The 19,570-nt window shown below is 44.2% G+C and overlaps 1 protein-coding gene across 8 annotated transcripts in view; it reads right to left on the reverse strand.

Annotated features, from left to right (window-relative positions):
- Positions 1 to 1,496: 1,496 nt before the first annotated feature.
- SUSD6 (sushi domain containing 6) overlaps positions 1,497 to 19,570 on the reverse strand; it is a 90,813-nt gene continuing 72,739 nt past the window's right edge. For all 8 annotated transcript variants that reach the window (XM_088167096.1, XM_088167098.1, XM_088167094.1 and 5 more), the window contains 4 exons: positions 13,240 to 13,437; positions 10,177 to 10,315; positions 8,688 to 9,109; positions 1,497 to 7,692 (listed from right to left, as the gene is read on the reverse strand). In XM_088167096.1, coding sequence (XP_088023222.1) covers positions 7,667 to 7,692; positions 8,688 to 9,109; positions 10,177 to 10,315; positions 13,240 to 13,437 — 785 coding nt within the window. In that variant the 3' untranslated portion in view covers positions 1,497 to 7,666. The remainder of the gene's footprint in view (positions 7,693 to 8,687; positions 9,110 to 10,176; positions 10,316 to 13,239; positions 13,438 to 19,570) is intronic.

Below are 19,570 nucleotides of genomic sequence, written 5' to 3' on the forward strand. Positions count from 1 at the left end.
TCCCGGTGCGGGCCGCAGCAGCGGCTGCTCCCGGACAATCCCCGTGTAGGAACATCCTGCCCGGGAGCCCAGCAGCGCAGCGCGCCGGCTGGCAGGACGCCTGGCGAGGGCACAGCCCATCTATCCCCGTTCCGCAGCGAGTTTCTCTGAGAGGCTCTGTGGCGAGGCTGCTTTTCTGGAAGCAGAAATGTTCCTGTGTGCCCTGGCCTTTTTGCCCTTCCACCAAAGGGCAGCTGTCAAGGAAGATTGCCCAGACCACCCAGCTCAGGCTAGCTTCCCTCAGGCTTGTCTCCCCCAGTCATTTCTCATTGCCAGTACAAACCCGAGGTGACAAATCATTTCCAATGTGTCAAGAAGGGCACATTCCTGGCTGCCAGAACCGCTGTGCTGGGAGACCATCGCTCAGTGAAAAACAATAATTAAAAACAATTCCTGGAGGCCGATGACTCCCACGTGCCAACTGTCTGGTACAGGATATGCTCTGACCAGGGAGCTCCAGTTTTGCAGTAGTAAAATTACAGTAAGATCTGCTTGCTGTGTGGGAATAATTTTTGGAACAAATGGAAATAGGAGAAAGGCAGACGTCACCCCTTCCCTTCTCTTTAACCTGGCTGTTCTTCCCAAAGAATAAAAGTCATGTCTCTAATTACACAAAAATCTTAATATCTTTGAGGACTGTTTTGAACAAGCTGGACAAAAGGATCTCCTCCCTCCTTTCCTTATTACATTACTGATGGATTGTGTTAAAGGAAAGGAACATTCATTAGTACACTTGCCTGAAAAGGCAGTTATCTTAGTTTTTGAAGCAAAACGAACATTATTAAAAATAGTAATGGACTTTATATCACACTGAAAGCACAATGGGTGTCTGCTCCTCTGCAGTTTCTGCTTCTCCCACCCTCCCAATGCAGCACAACTACAGAACAGGGAAGAGCAGAGCCTGCCCCAGCCTCCCCTCTGCACTCACAGAGGCACTAACCCACCTATTTATACATCTCTCTGATGTCTCCTATACTATCCTGCTACCCACTTGGGATTATTATTTCACCACGAAAGCTATCTCCCCTCTAAAAATAGCACTCTCTTCCTATACATATTGTTCTTATACAGACTCAAAAAGTAATTAGCCATTTATTATATTTACCATCTTCTTCCCTGAAATCCACTCATACCATACATGATCTCTTTAAACCTTTCTCCCCTGCCCAGCCTGGCCTCATTCCTCAAGGAATTCTATGCAAGCACACCGAGGGTAGCCTTTGCTTCTGAACCTGGAAACATGATCCTTCTAAGGCTGCACCAACTCTGAACCTCTCTTCCCCAAGCCATTTGAGCTTCCCTCGGTTTAGCTTCACCCTGGTTTTCACAACTGCAACATATTCATTAATGATCTGCTAGATTTCCAGGCCACAAGGCCTAAGCAGTTTAAAAAAAACAAAAAACAAAACAAAACAAATATAAAACTCCCCCAAAAAACAAACACAAGAAGTTATAGCTTCACTTCAAAAGAATTTTTTTAATTTAGAAATGCAGTTATATACATAGAACAATTAAATTAAACTTTGTACAAATATTAAAATACTATCTTCACACCCACTGCAATGTACAGGATACCAGAAAATACATATAAAATAAAGCAAAATAAAACCGATTGAGTGACATCCTGCACAGCATCAGTTATGGTTTTAAATCCCACATATATATGGAGTACCATTCTGCAAATAATTCCATAGTGGTGCAATTCAGATAAAAAGAAAATACATATAGGAAAGAAAAGATTAATGCAGAAAGGCAATCAAGCTCCCCTTGCACTTTTATCAGCAACTACCAGCAGTCTACCCACCACATCATAGGACTTCTGCTTCACAGTCAACTTCACTTTGTTTTCTTTTGGAAGGAAGCAACTTTGAGAATCTGAGCTAAAACATTTTCCAGCACATCTCAGTTGCTTCTGTCTGTTGTCACTCAAGGACAGAAGCAAAAGCATAGCTTACAGAAAGCATATGCAGAGCATCAATACAACATGTTCTGGTGGGTACACAGATCTGAACATCACCTGCAGAGGGCTGAGTTTGAAAGCAGTGCTGAACACACGGCCCTGAAGTGTGGGAAGTGGTGTGGTCTGTCCTGGAGTGCTAGGACTGGAAAAAGGCTTACTTCTTGTATAAAAATACACCTTAAAATGAAGCCTGCTCTAGGAAACCTCTTTGTACTTTCAAAGCCTATAGGAGAGAAAATCTGCTTTCTAATGAAGTTCTGCAAGCAAAGGTTTTCACATAGAGCAAATTCAATCTGCTGTTCGCTGGTAGGGACTGAAGGGTGATGAGTTGAGGCAGGATGTGCAAAACGAATGGGATTTATTGCATTTATATACAAAAAAACAAAGTGAAATTTATTTAAATAGTTATCTGGATAGAGTAACAAGGCAGATTTTTCATTTAAACTGCTGTCAGAACAGTAAAACCACATTTTTTGCAAGTATGTTCTAAAAAGGTCAGCAAGGACAGCTCAGTATGTCCAACCAGTTGTACGTTACTTTTTTTTTTTATACAGCAAGCCTGCTGGTGTATGCTAAATAATCTAACAAAGCACAAGCTTCCTTACAACCTAGTCATGATTGCATTAGCTCATTAGCCTGCAGTAAACCTCTGTTTTCAGCTCTTCCTTAGACAACTCCTTGTGTTCCCTTTTCTGTGCTGCAAACGACTTAACCATCCAAGACTATTTCCAATGGCTGAGCCAGTTGCTCTCTTAGCCCCACTCCTCAGTATTGACCCAAGTCATCCACCTCTGGGAGCATCTTGGGATGTTTCTTCCAAAAGTTTGTGGAACAGATTTCTTCCCAACACACCTGAGCTCTCCACACAATGAAAGGCCAAATTAAGACTCCAGCTACAGTAAACAATTCACCATACTGGACCTGAAAGGCCAAGGAGAAACCTCAGCAGAGATGTCCAAGGGGCAAAAAGCACTCTGCTTGCTGAGTGCACATTCTGCTATCCAACAACTTCCCTGGTGGTTCAGGATAAAACTGCATTAAGCTCTTCTCTCTCCCAAACTCATGGTGTTTTAACTCAGCAACAACTCCAGAGGCTCACATATTTCAGTACCTCTCTCCTGACTTAATTTTTACGTCTTCTGCAGTTAATGATGGCTAGACACAAGCTATTTAAAACCAGAACACACAAACCCCTCTCTCACCAGTGCTGCTGACACCCTTCAAGGCCACAGAAGACTCTGACACAGTCCAAGATGGCTCATCATTTGAGGTGAGCTTCGTGATGCAGAGCCTGACAAGAGACTGGCCCACTTCCCCATGGGTCACTGCCAACTTCATGTCCTGGCTCTCTCAGACTGGTCCAGTTCTACAATGCTTGAGCTATAAACACTGCAATAAGTTGCATCTATTTTTTTAACAACTATGGAACTGGAAAGGAGCAAGGAAGTTTTTCTATTGCACATAATATCCTGAATTTCTGAAATGCCCTTTTTCCCCCAACTATCAGACTCCAAGAATAATGGAAAACTTTTAAATAAGTGCTATTTTAATTTTTCTCAATATAATAATTTCAATGTTTTTGAATATCACAGAATCCAGCATGTATGACAGAGCATGAGATGATTATGTTGGGAGTGTTAAATAAGAAAAAAATGCCTCCCTTTGAAATCTTTTGCCAGACATAGGTAGGGAAAGAAAAGGTATGGAGACTGTGGCCCCATCAGGGGAAAATAAAAAGGGTAAAAAACCATTTACTGTATTACATCTTGCAAGGCTGAGCTTCTGTGCTTCCCATCCACAACACTGAGATCCAGGCTGCATCTACTTATAGCAAAATCGAGAGAGAACACACTCAGCTCAGAGATAATGAACACTCCTGAGGCAGAGCACAGCTCACACATGAGTGATCTTTAGGCTTCAGGCCTTGCTCCCTAAAGTAAAGACAGAACTGTGCAAAGTAGGTTTTCCTATATCTCTACCCAAAGACTTCTCAGTCCGTCAGCCTCTGCAGAATTAAAACAAACATGAATGAATAGTAATCATTTGATAACCAGTAAAGTGAGGCCTTGCTCTCCCTCCCTCTTGAAAAAGCTGTCAGACATCTTTTGGGCTCCTCCCCTGTTGTTTTACCTCATTTTATATGAAAATTAACTCTAAAGCTGAGGATGTAGATGAGAGGTGTGATGCCTCCAAACTGTGCTTCATACCCTGGCTCACAAAGATCCTTGGGGCCTGTTCCCACAAGATTTGCTACAGGGAATAGAGCTCTTCTGCAGGATCTGGAATCATCAGAAGGGATTACCAGCTAGCACAGAGACTGGCCTGGAAGCTGCTGGCTTAGCCTCAACAAGCCAACAGAAGCTGCCTGTTTATGTTTAATCACAATAGCTACAGTTGCATATTTCCCTCCTCCACCTCCACATTTCCCCCACTCGTTAGTAAAGCCATTTCCAACCATTTTTATGGAATCCAATGATATGAGGTTTAACAAGACCAAGTGCCAGGTCCTGCACTTTGGCCACAACAACCCCCTGCAGTGCTATAGGCTGGGGAAAGAGTTGCTGGACAACAGCCAGGCAGAAAAGGACCTGGGTTCACTGACTGATGGCAGACTGAACATGTAGCCAGCAGTGTGCCCAGGTGGCCAAGAAGGCCAATGGCATCCTGGCCTGTGTGGCCAGCAGGATCAGGGCAGTGATTGTCCCCCAGTACTCACAGCACTGGTGAGGCCACACCTTGAGTGCTATGTCCTGTTTTGGAACCCCCAATTTAGGAAGGACACTGAGATGCTCAAATGCATCCAGACAAGGGCAAAAACTCTCTGGTGAAGGGTCTGGAACACAAATCCTATGAGGAGGCTGAGGGAGCTGGGGTTGTTCAGTCAGGAAAAGTGAAGGTTCAGGGGAAACCTTATCACTCTCCACACCTCCCTGAAAGGAGGGTGTAGCCAGGGGGGAGTCAGTCTCTGCTCCCAAGTAACCAGCAACACAGTCTTAAGCTGCACCAAGTTTAAGCTGGACATTAGGAAGAAATTCTTCACATAAAGGGTGACTGGGCATAGGAATTGGCTGCCCAGGGAGGTGGTGGAGTCACCATCCCTGGAGGTGGCACTCAGTGCCATGGTCTAGATGACAAGGTGGTGTTCAGTCATAGGTTGGACTTGATAGTCTTAAAGGTCTTTTCCAACTTAGTTAATTCTGTTTGATTCTGCAAACTTAAAGCACTCCCTTTTCGTAGAGCTTGCTTCTTTTTCTTCCCCACCCAAACTGAATTTTCTCTCCCAAGCTGGCAGTTGCTTGTTTTACAGCAGCAGAGAGGAGGTCAGACCACAGAGGATGTGTTTTCTGCTGGTGGTGCAGGTGCTCATCCAGAGCAAGGTCAGGCCTTGGGATCAGCTTCCAGCTTCTCCCACCAACCTGGCACTAGCACTGCCCCTTTCAGGGAGGCAACACATTCCCAACTTCTATACCTGGAATTGCTGAGGGTCAGTTTGAGCAGACAGAACCTTAAATGCATAAAAAGCAATTCCTGCTCCAAGCTGGATAGGCAGCAGGAAAGTCACACAAACTTTCCTCCACACTCCCTTACCACTACACTTGCTCAACTCCTCCAATAAACCAATGAAGGAGATTTTACTCAAGCTTAGACCATTTCCAACAGTCAAAGAGCTAAATACAATCGTCCTCATGCTTATTTTTTAAAATTCCAACGGCAGACGTGTAAACAACATTTGTCCTCTACAGTGCTTGAAGCTGAGACACCACAGCCCACTGTAAAATGACACAGGATTTTCACCATCCTAACTGAACAAAGATACCTAAACCACCCAAATGGGATTTATCAAATTCTTGTGTTAATGCAAGGTAACATGAGCAACAGGGAAGGATGTCTAAAACATTGTAATTTTAAATTAACACCCCTCTATAACAAGGATAGGGGAAAAAAGGATTCTTCCACCCACAGGAACACACTGTTCCATGTGTCCTGGGATTTAACAGCTATTCAGGAAAAGAAATAGCAAATACACAGCTGGACACTATGGCCAATCCCCATTTCAAAGAACTGGAGCTAAGCCACAGCTATTTTATATGTAAAGATGTTGTATGATTTTTGTCAAGTGCTGTAATGTTTTTTACTGTAGCAACAAGGATGAGGATGATGAGGATCGTAAATCAAAAGCAAAGCAGCAAAGACAGCATCCCTGTTTACCTGTACATTACCACATGATGTGTAAGGCCATGACATTTTGCTCCTTCAACTCAAAAATGTAGCAGCTTCTCACAGGGCAAACACTTCCCTGGTTACTTCAAGACAGTTATGACAAGGTACATGCATCTAAGAAGCCAACTCTTCTTGCTGAAACCAATCTCATGGAACAGTGTCCAGTCCTCAGTGAGGAACCTTACAACAACCACAGCACTTGGACTGGACCACATACTCAAGGCAAATGTGGCTTCCTGCAGTAATAGAGTCCCAACACAGACAGGTAACTGTGGCAGGCAGAGGTACACATATTTCTGAATTTTCCCTACTACCAGAACTTGAAACAATCCTCAAAACTTCAGGACTGAGCTGTGGTGTCCTCTAGCACTGCTGTCAGTGTACTCGACTTTCCCTCACAGCAACAGGCTGGCACTGTGTTTAGGAGAAGCTTTACAAATGCTGCTTACCCCCAGCCACAAGGGAGGAGCCCTTCTCTATGGGCCTGCTGGAGCCCACCAGGTTAAAACAGCAGACCCTTTGCTGTATGAAGCTAGGAAGACACACCAGCCTATGAGATGGCAGCTACCCAGGATTCAAGTACCTACTGTGGCTGGAAAGGGAATTTGGGATTGCACCAATGGCACTAGGAATTCACTACCTACAGGCGTTTTTTTGTGTTGGTATTTTCAAACACCTGAACCTCTTCCAGTGGGCTGCACTGGTAGAGGAAGAAGGAGGAGACAAAAGTGATTTTCAGGAATGGACTCCTGCAGAGATGGGACAGAGGGCATTCCTATATGTTGGATTTCTCAGCCTTCAGTGCTTAAGCAATTCTCAGTGAACTGTTCCTGCACAGCTAAGCTGTCACACAGCCCATCTCGTCTGAGGCGCTTCTACACATCACCAGCTGCCCCTTCACTGCGATCCCTCCCAAGCCCAATTTCAGTCCCAGTGAGGCATTTTGCCCTGCCCTATCACAAAGAGGATGCTGCTGGAAGAAGAGCCTATATAACATATATGTATGTATATTTAAACTGTGTCTGCACCCAGCGAGCAAGCGGGTTTAGCCCCTGCTCTCTGGGCAGCAGAAGGGCTAGAAAGGCTGATAAGCTGCAACAAGCCAGTGTGAGGAGGAGAAAGGCACAAGAAAGAGCAGCTCTTCAGAGCTGCTGTCAAACATCCGGCTGGGGAAGAGGAGAGGAGAGCTCAAATCCACTCTGTTCCTTGAGCCCCTGATGCTGATGGAATGGGGAAGCCAGCGCTGCACCAACTCCACTGGTGCATCCAGGAGGCAACCTGGCAACATCCTTTGGATCTTCAGCTGAGGGCATCTCTTCTTAGAGGTATCCAGGGTACAGCTTGCGAGGATGGGGAAGACTGCACAGAGTGCTTCTGTCCCAAAGGCAGGGAGAAGGGAGAAGGAAGAAATCCAAGATGGAGAAGACTAGACAAACACAGCAGACCTCATGCTTCCTTCAATAATGGAATATCTGAATGGTGGGGAGAGAAAAAAAAAAAAGAAAAATTAGTCAAACTTCTGAAGTTCAATACACACCAGAAAAATTACTATTGAAAGCAAGACAGCCTCCCACTTTCATAACATGACAATGCAGTGGTCCCCATCTCATCACATCACAGCAGAAAGGAACTCTGGAGGACTCTGCTCCAACCTGCCCCTGAGAGTGGGATCATCACCAGCTCCAGCCTCAAAAAACTCCAAGGACAGAGATTCCATCACCACTCCGGGTGTCCATCTGGTCCTGCATTACCCTCCTAGCACAAAGTATTTCTTAATATCATGGAAAGGGAAAGTTTTGCCCTCAGTTATCTACAAGCCAGTTACATTTCTTGCCCGAGACACAGCAGTCCCTGCAGAAGCAACCTTAAGCTACACCTTCACATCAGCTCTGGCATTGCAAAGGCACTCCTTCAGGACAGCACAGAAGTTAGAAATAAAAGATGTTTTGACTGTTCAACAGACTTACCTCTCTGCCCTCTACAGTAAGTTCATGCACATCCCTCTCAGGTTTTGCAGGCTAAGGCTGCAGCACTGAATACTTTGTGGCAGAAAGCTGCTTACTAAAATAGTCTAAAAATTAAGCAGCCCAAACATCACAAAGGGCTTGTATTCCAAGCATGTCCTCCCACTCCCACCAACTTAGCTTCCACAAACACAGTTATTTTTACTGCTTTTGCACTATGATGCTGGAGGCTGGATTTCTCAGAAAATCCTTTGCTAAAACAAGAGTAACCAGTAGACAATCTTGCTCAGACTGCCCTAGGCTCCAGTCTGAGAACACCGAATTCTTCAGAAGAAGGTAATAAGCATTGCTTACATGTTTAAGATGTGAAACATGCTATAGAGACTGGATCTTTTCAAAAGCTGCTCTAGGGGCATCCCATGTCATTTTTCACCCTGGATAGTCAACGGCAGAACCTACTCTTAAAAGGGTCTCATTTAGTGCTCCTCGCACAAGTCACTTACCATCTGTGTATTCCTCAGAGGAAGTGAGTGATAAAAGGCTCTGTATGTCACTGCTTTCTGAATCCTGGACCTCTTTGTGTACAGGTCTACTGCTAGCCATGCCAGCTACCCAGGAAGAGGTAGCAGCCTGATGCACAAGAACAGTTTCAGAGCGCTGAGAGCCACTGGCTTCACACAGTCCAGAATGTCCAGGGGCTTCATCTTCTCTTTCAAAGGTACTGTGAGCCCCTTGGTCTGGCTGCTGCATCTCTCTGGGTCCATTCTGTCCAGCTCCCTCTGAGAGCACGATCTGCACTCGGGAGTCCGAGGGTGGAATGCAATTCCCTGTGCTGCCATATACTGCTTCTTCATAGGATGGCAAGGCCACTTGGACACCATCCACCATAATAGAGACCTGATCTCCAGACACACCTTGGTCTCGCCTCAAAAAAAAACAATGAAAGGAACAAGGAGGGGGAAGGAGAAAAAAAAAATCAAGTTGAGTATTAATTTTACCATATATACCTTACCAAGAACTCCAGTAACCTCCCATAGCAGAATTCCAACTCTCACCATTTAGGGGAAGACAGAAACTTGAATGGTGATTTAACAATTAAACATGAGCAGGGGCTGTAATTCACAGCACCCGATGGATTTAGCAACAAGAACTGAAAAGGTTACAATGCTTTCCCCCCTCACTTACCTCCATAGCTAAATTTGACAAAGGTCATGACCCAGCTCCCTGCTCCGGCAAAGAGCACTGTTGATTCCAGCCTGGTGCACTGCTACGTTCCACAACACCCAGCACTGTCTGTTCTGCTGCCGGCCAGATAACCTCTGGCAGGATGGGGAATACAGCTCTGGCATGGCATGAATCACCTGGCCTCATAAGGCATGAGAGAAATTTTTTCTTTTCTAGTAGTTTGGGCCTTTTCAGAAGAGGGAAGACTCCAGAGCCTCAACCTACCCATGGCTGGAGTGTCTGCCTCAGCTGGCAGCAGTGTTATGCCTGGGTCCCTTCTCTTACCCACAAACCCAGGCCAAGAGGGCTCTCCTCCCACAGCAGAGGATGGCATATTGCACCTGTACCTAAAGAACAGTGCTGCCTAATTTCAGGTCCACAGGAGCTCAAGCAGTCTGGGAAAGATGCACATATATACACCCAGACATCGACTTCAGGACCCATCCAAGGCTAAAAGAGGTAGGAAACTGATCTATAGCCAGGCTAATAAGTATCATAACGTTTTCCATTCAAAGCCAAGGCAAAAGCATAAGGAAGTCACTCCTTGGGTGGCACATACAAACGGGGACTGCAAGTGGGTATCAGAGACCACCATTTCAGAAAAGCAGTAGTATGGGGCAGAGATGTCACTGAGGAGATGAAAAGAGGAACAGAGAAGCCAGGAGCTAAGTTGCCCCAAAAGGCAGATCTAACCCAACAACCTGAATGAGTTTCTAGTGCAAAGAAACAGGGTGCCTCTGAGCCCCTCCAAACCCCAGCTACACTTACCTGCTATGATGGAACGACTTCAGCTTAGGCTGCAGCAAAACAAACAGCACAACTAACAGCAGAATCAGGGCGACAGAGCTCGCTGTGGAGGCTACTATGGACAGCGTGGGCACTCCAATTGTCGGAGGAGAGTCCTTTTCTACAAAACCAAGGGGAACACAAGGTAAAATGAGTAACTGCCATAGAGAAGGAAAAACATTCACACTGCTCCTCAGCAGTGTGTGTGTGTGTAAGGAGTTTTCCATACAGTTAAGACACAGCACCTATCTCAGCTTACAGCTCAAGCTGACACTTCTCCATCAGCTGTAAAGGGAACCCAAAATAAACCAGGAACATACAAGGGTCCTTTGGAAAAACACAGAGCAAACAGAAAAGCAGTGCAAGCAGGCCATGGGAACTGACAGATGGTGGTAAGGGTCATGTTATATATAGATCTGCCTGAGCAAAAGCTAGAGAATATCATGTTGTCACTAGCAAGTCCAATAATTGTCTAGCACAATATGCAGCATATTTTAGGCCAAACAATAGAAAAAAAAATATTTTTTTTTCTCAACTAATATAACGGTGGAAAGAGGGGTGGAAGTCAACTGGCTGGGTACTATTATGCACTTACTATAATTAAGACACAGAAAATATTAAGTTTCTCTCTCACACAAACATATGCCAGAGGAGAGAGAAGGAAGGCAGATGTTGTTTCAGCGTGCTGAGTTTTCAGTGTTAGATACATGTGCCCTGTTCACATTACTCTTTCCTACCCTTCTGCAGCTGTGCTGAGTGACTGTATGGAAAACAATTTTTCTTTTAAAGGACCTCTGCAGGAAAAAAATGGGGGTGAAGAGAGAATGGCTTGGAGGTGGTATTGCTGAGCACTGCACACCATGCCTATAGGGCTACACTAGTCCTGTCAACTCCCTAGAGGAAATAATTATCTGTATCTGTTGTTTCTGTCCCTAATTTGTGTCTTTGGTAGAGATCCCAAAAGCCTCACCTACCCATCAGGAAATACTAATGTGAATTGCACATTTGATTTATGCAATTCCTCAGTTCCTCTTTCTACATCCAACACATTCTTCAGGAGCACAGGGCTCAAATTGCAGAGGGAATTCAGGAGACGTGTTATGAGGGATGAGAGGAAGAGCAACAGGTAAACAAAACAAAAAAAAAAAGAGCTGGAGGATCATTATTTTTAAGCCTACAGCCTGAAATCTATGCCCAAAACAGGCATTTAAGGTGGAAATCTGGTTTGCAATTTTCTGTATCATCTCTTGGGGTCAAACCAACTTGGTTTAGTTGTTTTGAATTTGTTTCTTTGAAATCTTTTAGAAGTAGCTTGGCCTCCCCCCAAGAAAAAAAACCAGTGACTAGCACATTTTTTCCCTATGGCAAATAGATTGAGTAAGGATTTTAACTTTCAGCATTTCTCAGGGCACTAATAGGAACAAGGGTAGGCAAATAGAGATGCTCCATTTTCCGCATCAGTACATGATGCTGTCAAACTGCTCACTATCCAAGGTGCACTCCAGAACATTTACCATCTCATAAGCCAAAAAAATGTCACAAACTCATACAGTGAACTGCCACAAGGCTATGGGGCTGACAGACTCAGAGCTGCACAAAACACATAATAACTGCTAGGGACTTAATTTATCCTATATGCAGCAGGTAGGATCTTACCCTTACCAATCATTTCTAGAGTCTTCCACCTCCTTCCCCTTCTTTGAGACTTTTGAAAGAGACCTTTTAGTTAAGAGTCAGCTATCTCTGACCCTGAACAATTCATTTACACCTTGTGTTGTGAAAGCAATAGCTTTTTCATTGGGTCAGACTTTTGAGGCATTGTATTTTTGATAATGCCACTGATCTTCAAGATGCTAAAGAAAATCTGAGGGGATTTCTGCTCATCACAATTCAACACAATCCTTCCGTTAGATCAAGTGCCACCAAGCAGGACTGTCACTCAAGGAACACTGTGTGCAATAGCTCAGCTTTGTTCTCCAGCCTGGGTGCACAGCAAGGGGAAGGGGGATCACTGTGGAAAGGAAGCTAAAGCTGAATTTGGAAAACCTCTTCAGGATCTATTTGCTGCCAGGTAAACTCCCAGATCTTTCCTTATAACTCATAGGAAGGGGCTATTGGAGTGGCAGACACTGAAAAGACAGTGTCTTTGGGAAGGATGGGATGTTCAGAGATCACAGGGATGCAGTGAGCTCCATAAAGAGTTTGATGAAGGTTACTTCTTTTTTTCTGTTTCTTTCCAATTAAGCTGACACATTTTGCTTTATATACTGAGACTTAATTCCGAAGTTTACATCCTTCTGGCTCAGGATGACTGAGTAGTAAGGTTCTACCAACAAGCTCACCTAGAAGAGGGGAGGGAGTTCTCCCTTTATGCAATATACCCACTGTTAAAACCAGAAGAGTAGTAGGCAAATTAGGAGTTGTATTTTTTCCTGCAAATCTTTTTACTTTGCTGCTTTGATGGAGGAATTCCTGTTCAGCTTGGAGAGACACAAAACAAAAGCTGCCCACTTCTATCTGAAGAGAAGCAGAAATCATTTGTCAGCAATGTCCTTTCTGCCAGTACAGTGAAAAGTAGCACCATCAATCTTTTTGACACAGGAAACCAACAGTTACTTAACCTGTTTGCAAGGAAGACTGACTCTACACACACACACACACACACACGTGTGCACAGACTCACTGAGGGAGATGTACTGTCAAACCCATCAAGGAAAACCAGAGAGCATGGAAAATGCTACTGTTGGGGCATCCAGCATTCCTGGGATGAGAGCCTCAGGATAAGAGGCTCCACAAAAGCAACAGGTTGCTTACTTTATAATCCTTTCCATGGCTTTTCTCCTTGTGTTAGGGACTCTAAGTCTGCATCTGATGGGCTGCTACTGAAGAGATGTTTTTAAGAAAGAGTCATGATTGTGAGCTGCATTTATGAAATTGCTGGTGCAATGAGAGACAGCCATATGGACTTCCTCAGCATCACATTAAGTTTAAGGATAAATCTGAAAAGTCAATGCAAGGGCAATTCTAGAGTCAGGGAGTACTCACCAGGGCTGAGCCTGCAGCTGACTTCCATAGCTGGGTTCCACTCTCCATTCTTGCAGGTCAAATATTTATAATCTCCTTTCAGCATGTAGCCTTCAACACACAGATACTCTATGACACTGCCTGAAGTCAGAGGGTTGCTGCAGGGGCTAGGGTGGCATTTATAGCCTCCATTCTCAGGTTGTGGTGGCTGGGGACAATCTGAAAAAAAAGAAAGTATCATGAAGGACATCTCAGAGGAAGACACAATATATATGAAACATAGGCAGACTTCCACCTACAAATACCCACTAAATTAGGAAACAACTAAAACTGTGAAGAAAGGCTGTTACACAATGGCAGAGAACACCTTTGATAAAGTTTCTGTAACTGTTAAATACTGCTTGTTAGAACAGTCCAACTTGCAGGCATCAAACTGGTGATATTTTTGAACAGTGACACAACAGATTCCACATGAGAGAGGCCCAGAAAATCCTTACTGCTATCTTTTTCCCACAGCTGTTTTACTAGAGACTGGGGTGAACCTAACAACCAGGCTTCCTATTAGTCTGGCAGGGAAAGAGCACGAGACCTATTGAAAGGAATGAGGAATGCAAAAATCCCTCTGTACTGTGGGTATACAGTGTCAAGGTGCAGACCTGCCCCATCATAAGGCATCCTAGAAGCTTGTAAAAGCACATAGATTTTGACTATTTTATATGCCACCAACAAGACTGGCAACAGAACTTTGTTGAAGTAGGACAAACTTCTTCACTGAAAGGGTGGTCAGGTGTTGAAACAGGGGATGGTGGAGTCACCATCCCTGGAATGTTCAGGAAACAACTGAACATGGCACTTAGTGCTATGGTTTAGTTACATGGTGGTGCTCTGTCAAAGGTTGGACTTGATCATCTCAAGAGGACTTCTCCTAGGACCAAATATTCTAGTCTACTTTTAAAAAGGAATTCAGTGTATAATGAAAACTGTTCTTAAAAAAGCCCCTCTATTTACCTATATAAACTCTGGAGTGTTGAAGGTGCTTCACATTCCTTTTTGTATCTCCATTACCCTGACTAGTGCTATAGGCACATGTGATATCTGGCACATGCCAGCACATTTCTTGCAGGATTTTCAATAGCCATTCAAATAAAAACAACAAACAAAAACTGAGGAAACTGCACTGAAAACAGGATATTTGTCTTTCTCAGAGCTTCCTCTGTTCTGGCAGGTCACAATGACCCTGCAGAACAGCCCCAATAACTTCCTCTGACAACATGTATCTGCCTGGCTGAAAGATGGAGAAATCCAGGTTTTTCCCTTAAAATTCACATCAGCTTCCCAGACTTCATAAAAGGTAAATACACATCATAGATCCCTCTTGAGACATTTTGGGGCATGAAAAATCAGTCAACCCACGCAGGGTATTCCATCAGAGCATGGTGACCCAGGCCTGTCCTTAAACCCTAAAGCACACATTCTCATGTTCTACCTCTAAGTGACCCACCTACTGTGGGACAAACCACAACAAACAACTGGGCAAAGTTCAAGTACTTGGATTTTGAGCAAGATTTAAGAAGCAAAAAAACTTTAGATTCATTCACTGTGGAAAAATTTACCACATTGCCTAAGTGCAAACAACTCTTGAACCGAAACACATGTAAGAATGCAGAACAGGTAGTGCTTGTAAATGCCAATAAACCCTGAGATGAAGTGCTGACTGAAGCCAAAAATGCTCTGGTATGAGTTCTGCCAGCTTTATAACTGCAATTCAATTTACTTCTTCAGAAAAGGTTAATGGGGGTCTAAGCAGCAGCTTTTCAGGAGGACTTTGTTCTTGAGGAGATTTATTCTTAAATAAGCTTCAGAGAAGCCACTGTCCTGGGCCTCATGAGTTTTAACTGTTACCCCTTCTGTGCTCTTTTATCTTTTCTTTCTGCAATAATTTTGTAAGCAGTGTTTTAATCCTGCACTTTATGAGGCTAAACTTCCTTTCACTGTGAGCCCCTGCAACGTCTCAGGGCAGTTGGGATCAGCCAAAGCAGCAGATTAATGGCACATTTCACATTCAAGCACATAGACAAATGCCCTGGTTTATCTGCAGTCCAGGAGAGGTTTTTCTGCTACATTACAAAATTATTTGAGCACGAGAGATATTTTTAGCAGTTTAACATGTACCTCTCCTGGCACTGGTGGAGAGCTGTGGGTAAAAGCCAGTGTCACCACAGCAGTTGCCAAAACTCAGGAACAGACAGGACAACTTCCCTACACCTTTTTATACCATAGCAAGTACCTGGAATTGCTTGGGAGTCATGCACAGCATCTTGTTGCTGAGTGCAGCAATGAGCTCAGTCCCACGGTTCCCTTTTCTCCTGAGCTATGCCCATGTGTCAGCCTGGCCGCTGCACTGGGAGCCCTTTTGCACACAGAAGCAGCTCACTGCTGGCTCCCCTTCTATCATAAAGCACCACCTACACTGATGAGATTTCTCAGTTATGTACCAAAATCAGCCAGCCAACAAGAAACAGGCACTCATTTACATTGCAACAGCACTCTCAAAGGCTTGGAAACACCACGACATCAGGTCCCTGATTTGGTCTTCTCAGGTAAGGTCTTCAGAAGATGCACAGCTATGCAACTGCAAAGCGAAGTCCTCCTCACCTCTACACACCACTTGGACAGGAAAGGAGAGAAGCAGCTGATAAGTGTTCAGGCAGTTATGCCTGACTTGTCCTATTCACAGCGAAGGGATTGCAGAATCAGCCACCTTCCCTTCCCTCTACTCTCAACCTTTATTTGTCATCACAGCATCCAGGAGTGCACAAGTATTTTAAAATGTCACCTTCACTGTGATGGAAGAACACTGCCTGTGTGCTGGGAAATAGATAAAAAGAGTGTGGATTAGGCAACCAGAACATCAACACCCTCCACGTGATTGAGCTGATCCTGGACTGTCCTTTGCAAGGCAGCCTCAGGGGAACAAAGCTTCTCAGAGCCTGCAGCTTTGGGGAGATCTACTAGACAGTGTTGATAGCACTGAAAATTGCTGAAGGCAAGGCTTGGGTGGGTAAGATGATGGACTGATGGTACCTGAAAAACTGAGAAAGTCAAATACCTCTGCTCCCTACAGGACCAGCTCTCTCTCCCTGGCATCTCGACAGAATGCAGCACCTCTGTAAGCCAGGGCTCAGTCCAGCATAACAAAGGCATCCAGAATGCCTGGGACAGACAATGCAACGACCTCTTTCCTAAGCTTTCACTGCCCTCAGCTATCATACTCTCCATAATGGGTTTCTTCAATTGCCTTCATATATGCACTCTAAATTGGGGCTAACAGAAGAAAAAGCAGAAGTCTGATTCTGCATAACCCTTTATGTCCCCAGCAGCAAAACTTGCACCCCAAGTCTGCAGCACTGGTATGTTCACAGCAATACAGAACCAGGCAGAGCATCCCATTTACTGCTGGCCACAGAACAAACCACTGACACTTCAGGGGTGAAAAAAGCTGGGTACCAACTGCTGTCAGAACACACACTCAGAGCAGCCTACACCTGGCTATGGTTAGTGGATGGAAGGTGCATGTGGATGGGAAGAGATGCCTGTGTGAACTGTTTATTACCACTCTGGAGCATGGCTGTATTGGGATGGTTCAGTACTGGGAACAGAAAGATACATGCAGGAATGTAATCAACTTCCTCCCTGAAACACATGTTTTTGGAAGTATCTCGGGGCTTGTGAGACATCTCAAGACAAACATTCATGCCAGGGAGGGAAAAGCAAGAGAGCCAAGTTACAGAAATTACCAACTTCCTAGGGGCTTACTGACATTCTGAGCTTGCAAAGCTATTGCCAGGATCTTGATTCATCAAGCTTTCAGGATGCACAGAAATAGGTTTTAAGCATTTCTCCACCTTGTGCAAAGGGAGCAAATACTCCCAAAGGCCCTGTTTCTAGGAGGTACTGAAGCTTATGACATCTCCTGAGAGAGCTGGTTCTCTGCCAGCATACACTGCTGGAAAACAGGAAGGAAACAGAAGTCCAAAGACTTAGAACATCACCGAACTCCATTCATTGGTAAAGAAATTGCTATTTCCAGATTAACAGGCAGAAATTAAATTATGCACTGGAGCTTCTGCAAATGCCATTCCAAACCACTAGGTATTTAATATACAGACAAATTTTTAATATGCAAATGAAAAAATACTAAGCCAGTATGTACTTCCACCCAATGTCCCACCGAATCACCTATAAGGACCATATTTTTCTGTTTTGGTCACATGAAAAAATACTGTCGTCCTTCAAGGAGGGTTAACTGCTCTGATGTTCTTTGAAAAGCTGTTACCAGCTTGACAATAACCACCACAACATTAAGGAACCTCTTTTTTGTTACGGTAACAGCAACATCACATTGTACCTTCACCAGCTCCCTTTCTCACAGCTCTCCTTCAAGTAGCAAGCCTCGCTTGCTTCCTCTTCCACCAGACTCACAGACATCTGCGAGGAGCTGGAATCCAGCTTCTTTTAGCGACAGTAAGAGATGTTAGTTGGCCAAATTGATTAATCTAATCACCAAAGGATGAAATGGTTCTTTCATGTCCTGGCTGAGCCAAAGCTGAGCAGTGGTCCTGAATGCCAACCTGATGCAGAACTAAAAGCATTTCCAGAATAATGTAACAAAGACACAAACCCGAGCCATGGTCATATATAATACCACAGATGGAAGCATGTGGTCTGTTGTGTGCTGACACAAAAGTGAGGGGTTTAAGTGCTCAGAACATAAACCACAGGAGCACAGCTGAGCCTTGATCACCGAGAGTGAAATTCACAGATAAGCAGAAGATTTACAAAGCTCAAGCAGGATGAGCCTGTTGTGGCAATGAGGAAGAACAATACACTCCACTCACACATACAAAGATTAAATCATACTTCAATCTGATTGGATAATTGTCACAGAATTATAAAAGCTCCCCAGTATTAACCTTCTTTGCACAGGCACACCATCACACAGAAGTCTAGGACCTCTCTACAGTCTTATTTGCTTGGTACTGTCTTTTTATTTTTTTCAATCAGTAAGATTCATGGACTCTATGAGGGGTCTTACACCTCTCTTTTCGGCACCAAGCATCTGAACTGTTTTTCAGTCACTAACCTGTTTCACTGGGCAATCTGACTACACAGAGATGGAAACCCAATCCTCTTAAAAAAAAAAAGCATTCTTATGAGAAAAACAAAACAAAACCCAAAGAAACAACTAAACAAAACAAACAAAAAAACCTCCAAACCATCCAACCAATCAATCAAGGAAGCAAACAAATAAACCCTTCCAATCATGATCTGCCAGAGTGCATAACTAAGTTTGTAACTGAGGGAGAACAAGCCACAGCACTGCTCACCTTATGTGGGCAGACAATTGCACATAGCATTGCTTAACGATAGGATGTTTTGCACTGAGCATCCAGTAATAGTTCTTCTCCATAGCAGGGCACAAAGGTCACTAAAACTAGGACAGGAGCAGTTTCGACAAAATAAAGTTGCTCTTTACATGAGTCAGGCCCAAATCCCAGCAACTTCAAGAGGAAGCTGGACTCAGCCTCAGGTAAATCCCTCACTGACTACACAGGTGCTCTAGCAGGTCTGACCATCCTCAGAGCAGTGGCAGAGGAGCCTTACAGGTCTATGCTGAAGCACTTTGGAAGCCATTGGTGTTTACAACTGCTCTGCTGGATGCCCTGAGCATGTGCCCTGCTTGGATACTGTTAACAGCCACATAACATAACATACCACAATCTTTGTGTGATGTGGAAACTAGAAATGGAAGAAGCTAAGCTCAGTACTTCTCTTTCTTCATCTACAACAGATAATATCAAGACTTACAGAAGAGAAACATCCTACAGACAAAAACCACCCTCCTAATCGAGATAAATATTCCCCTGGCTAGTCTGGTTAAACTTGTCATGATGTCTCATGTCAGCAGGTCTTACCTGGTGAACAAACATCTCTGTGAAGCAGAACACAGAAGCACCCAATTAAATTGTCCCAGTGCTAGAGGCCATGTCATTTCTTTCATTCTGGCTCCCCTGAAGCCTCATCCTAACTTTCTTGTACTACTTTGACTGCCCTACAGTAGGATTTCTGTGGAACAGCTGAGAAAATTTTGGCTTGCCTCAAGGCCTGCCACCTTTTTGTCTCTTCTCGTATCTCCTGTCACATAGGAAGGTTTTCTCCTGGTCACAGTCATTTCCTGTTCACTCTCTTACAAGTTGTGCTTCAGCACACTCCACAGTGGCAAGGTGAACTTCTCTGTCCAAGTCTCCAGTTCTCCAAAATGTTGTCACCTTTATTCTTTCAGACAGGACTT

This window comes from Sturnus vulgaris, chromosome 6 (assembly GCF_052056855.1).
Source record: "Sturnus vulgaris isolate bStuVul1 chromosome 6, bStuVul1.hap1, whole genome shotgun sequence".
In the NCBI taxonomy this organism is placed as follows: domain Eukaryota; kingdom Metazoa; phylum Chordata; class Aves; order Passeriformes; family Sturnidae; genus Sturnus; species Sturnus vulgaris.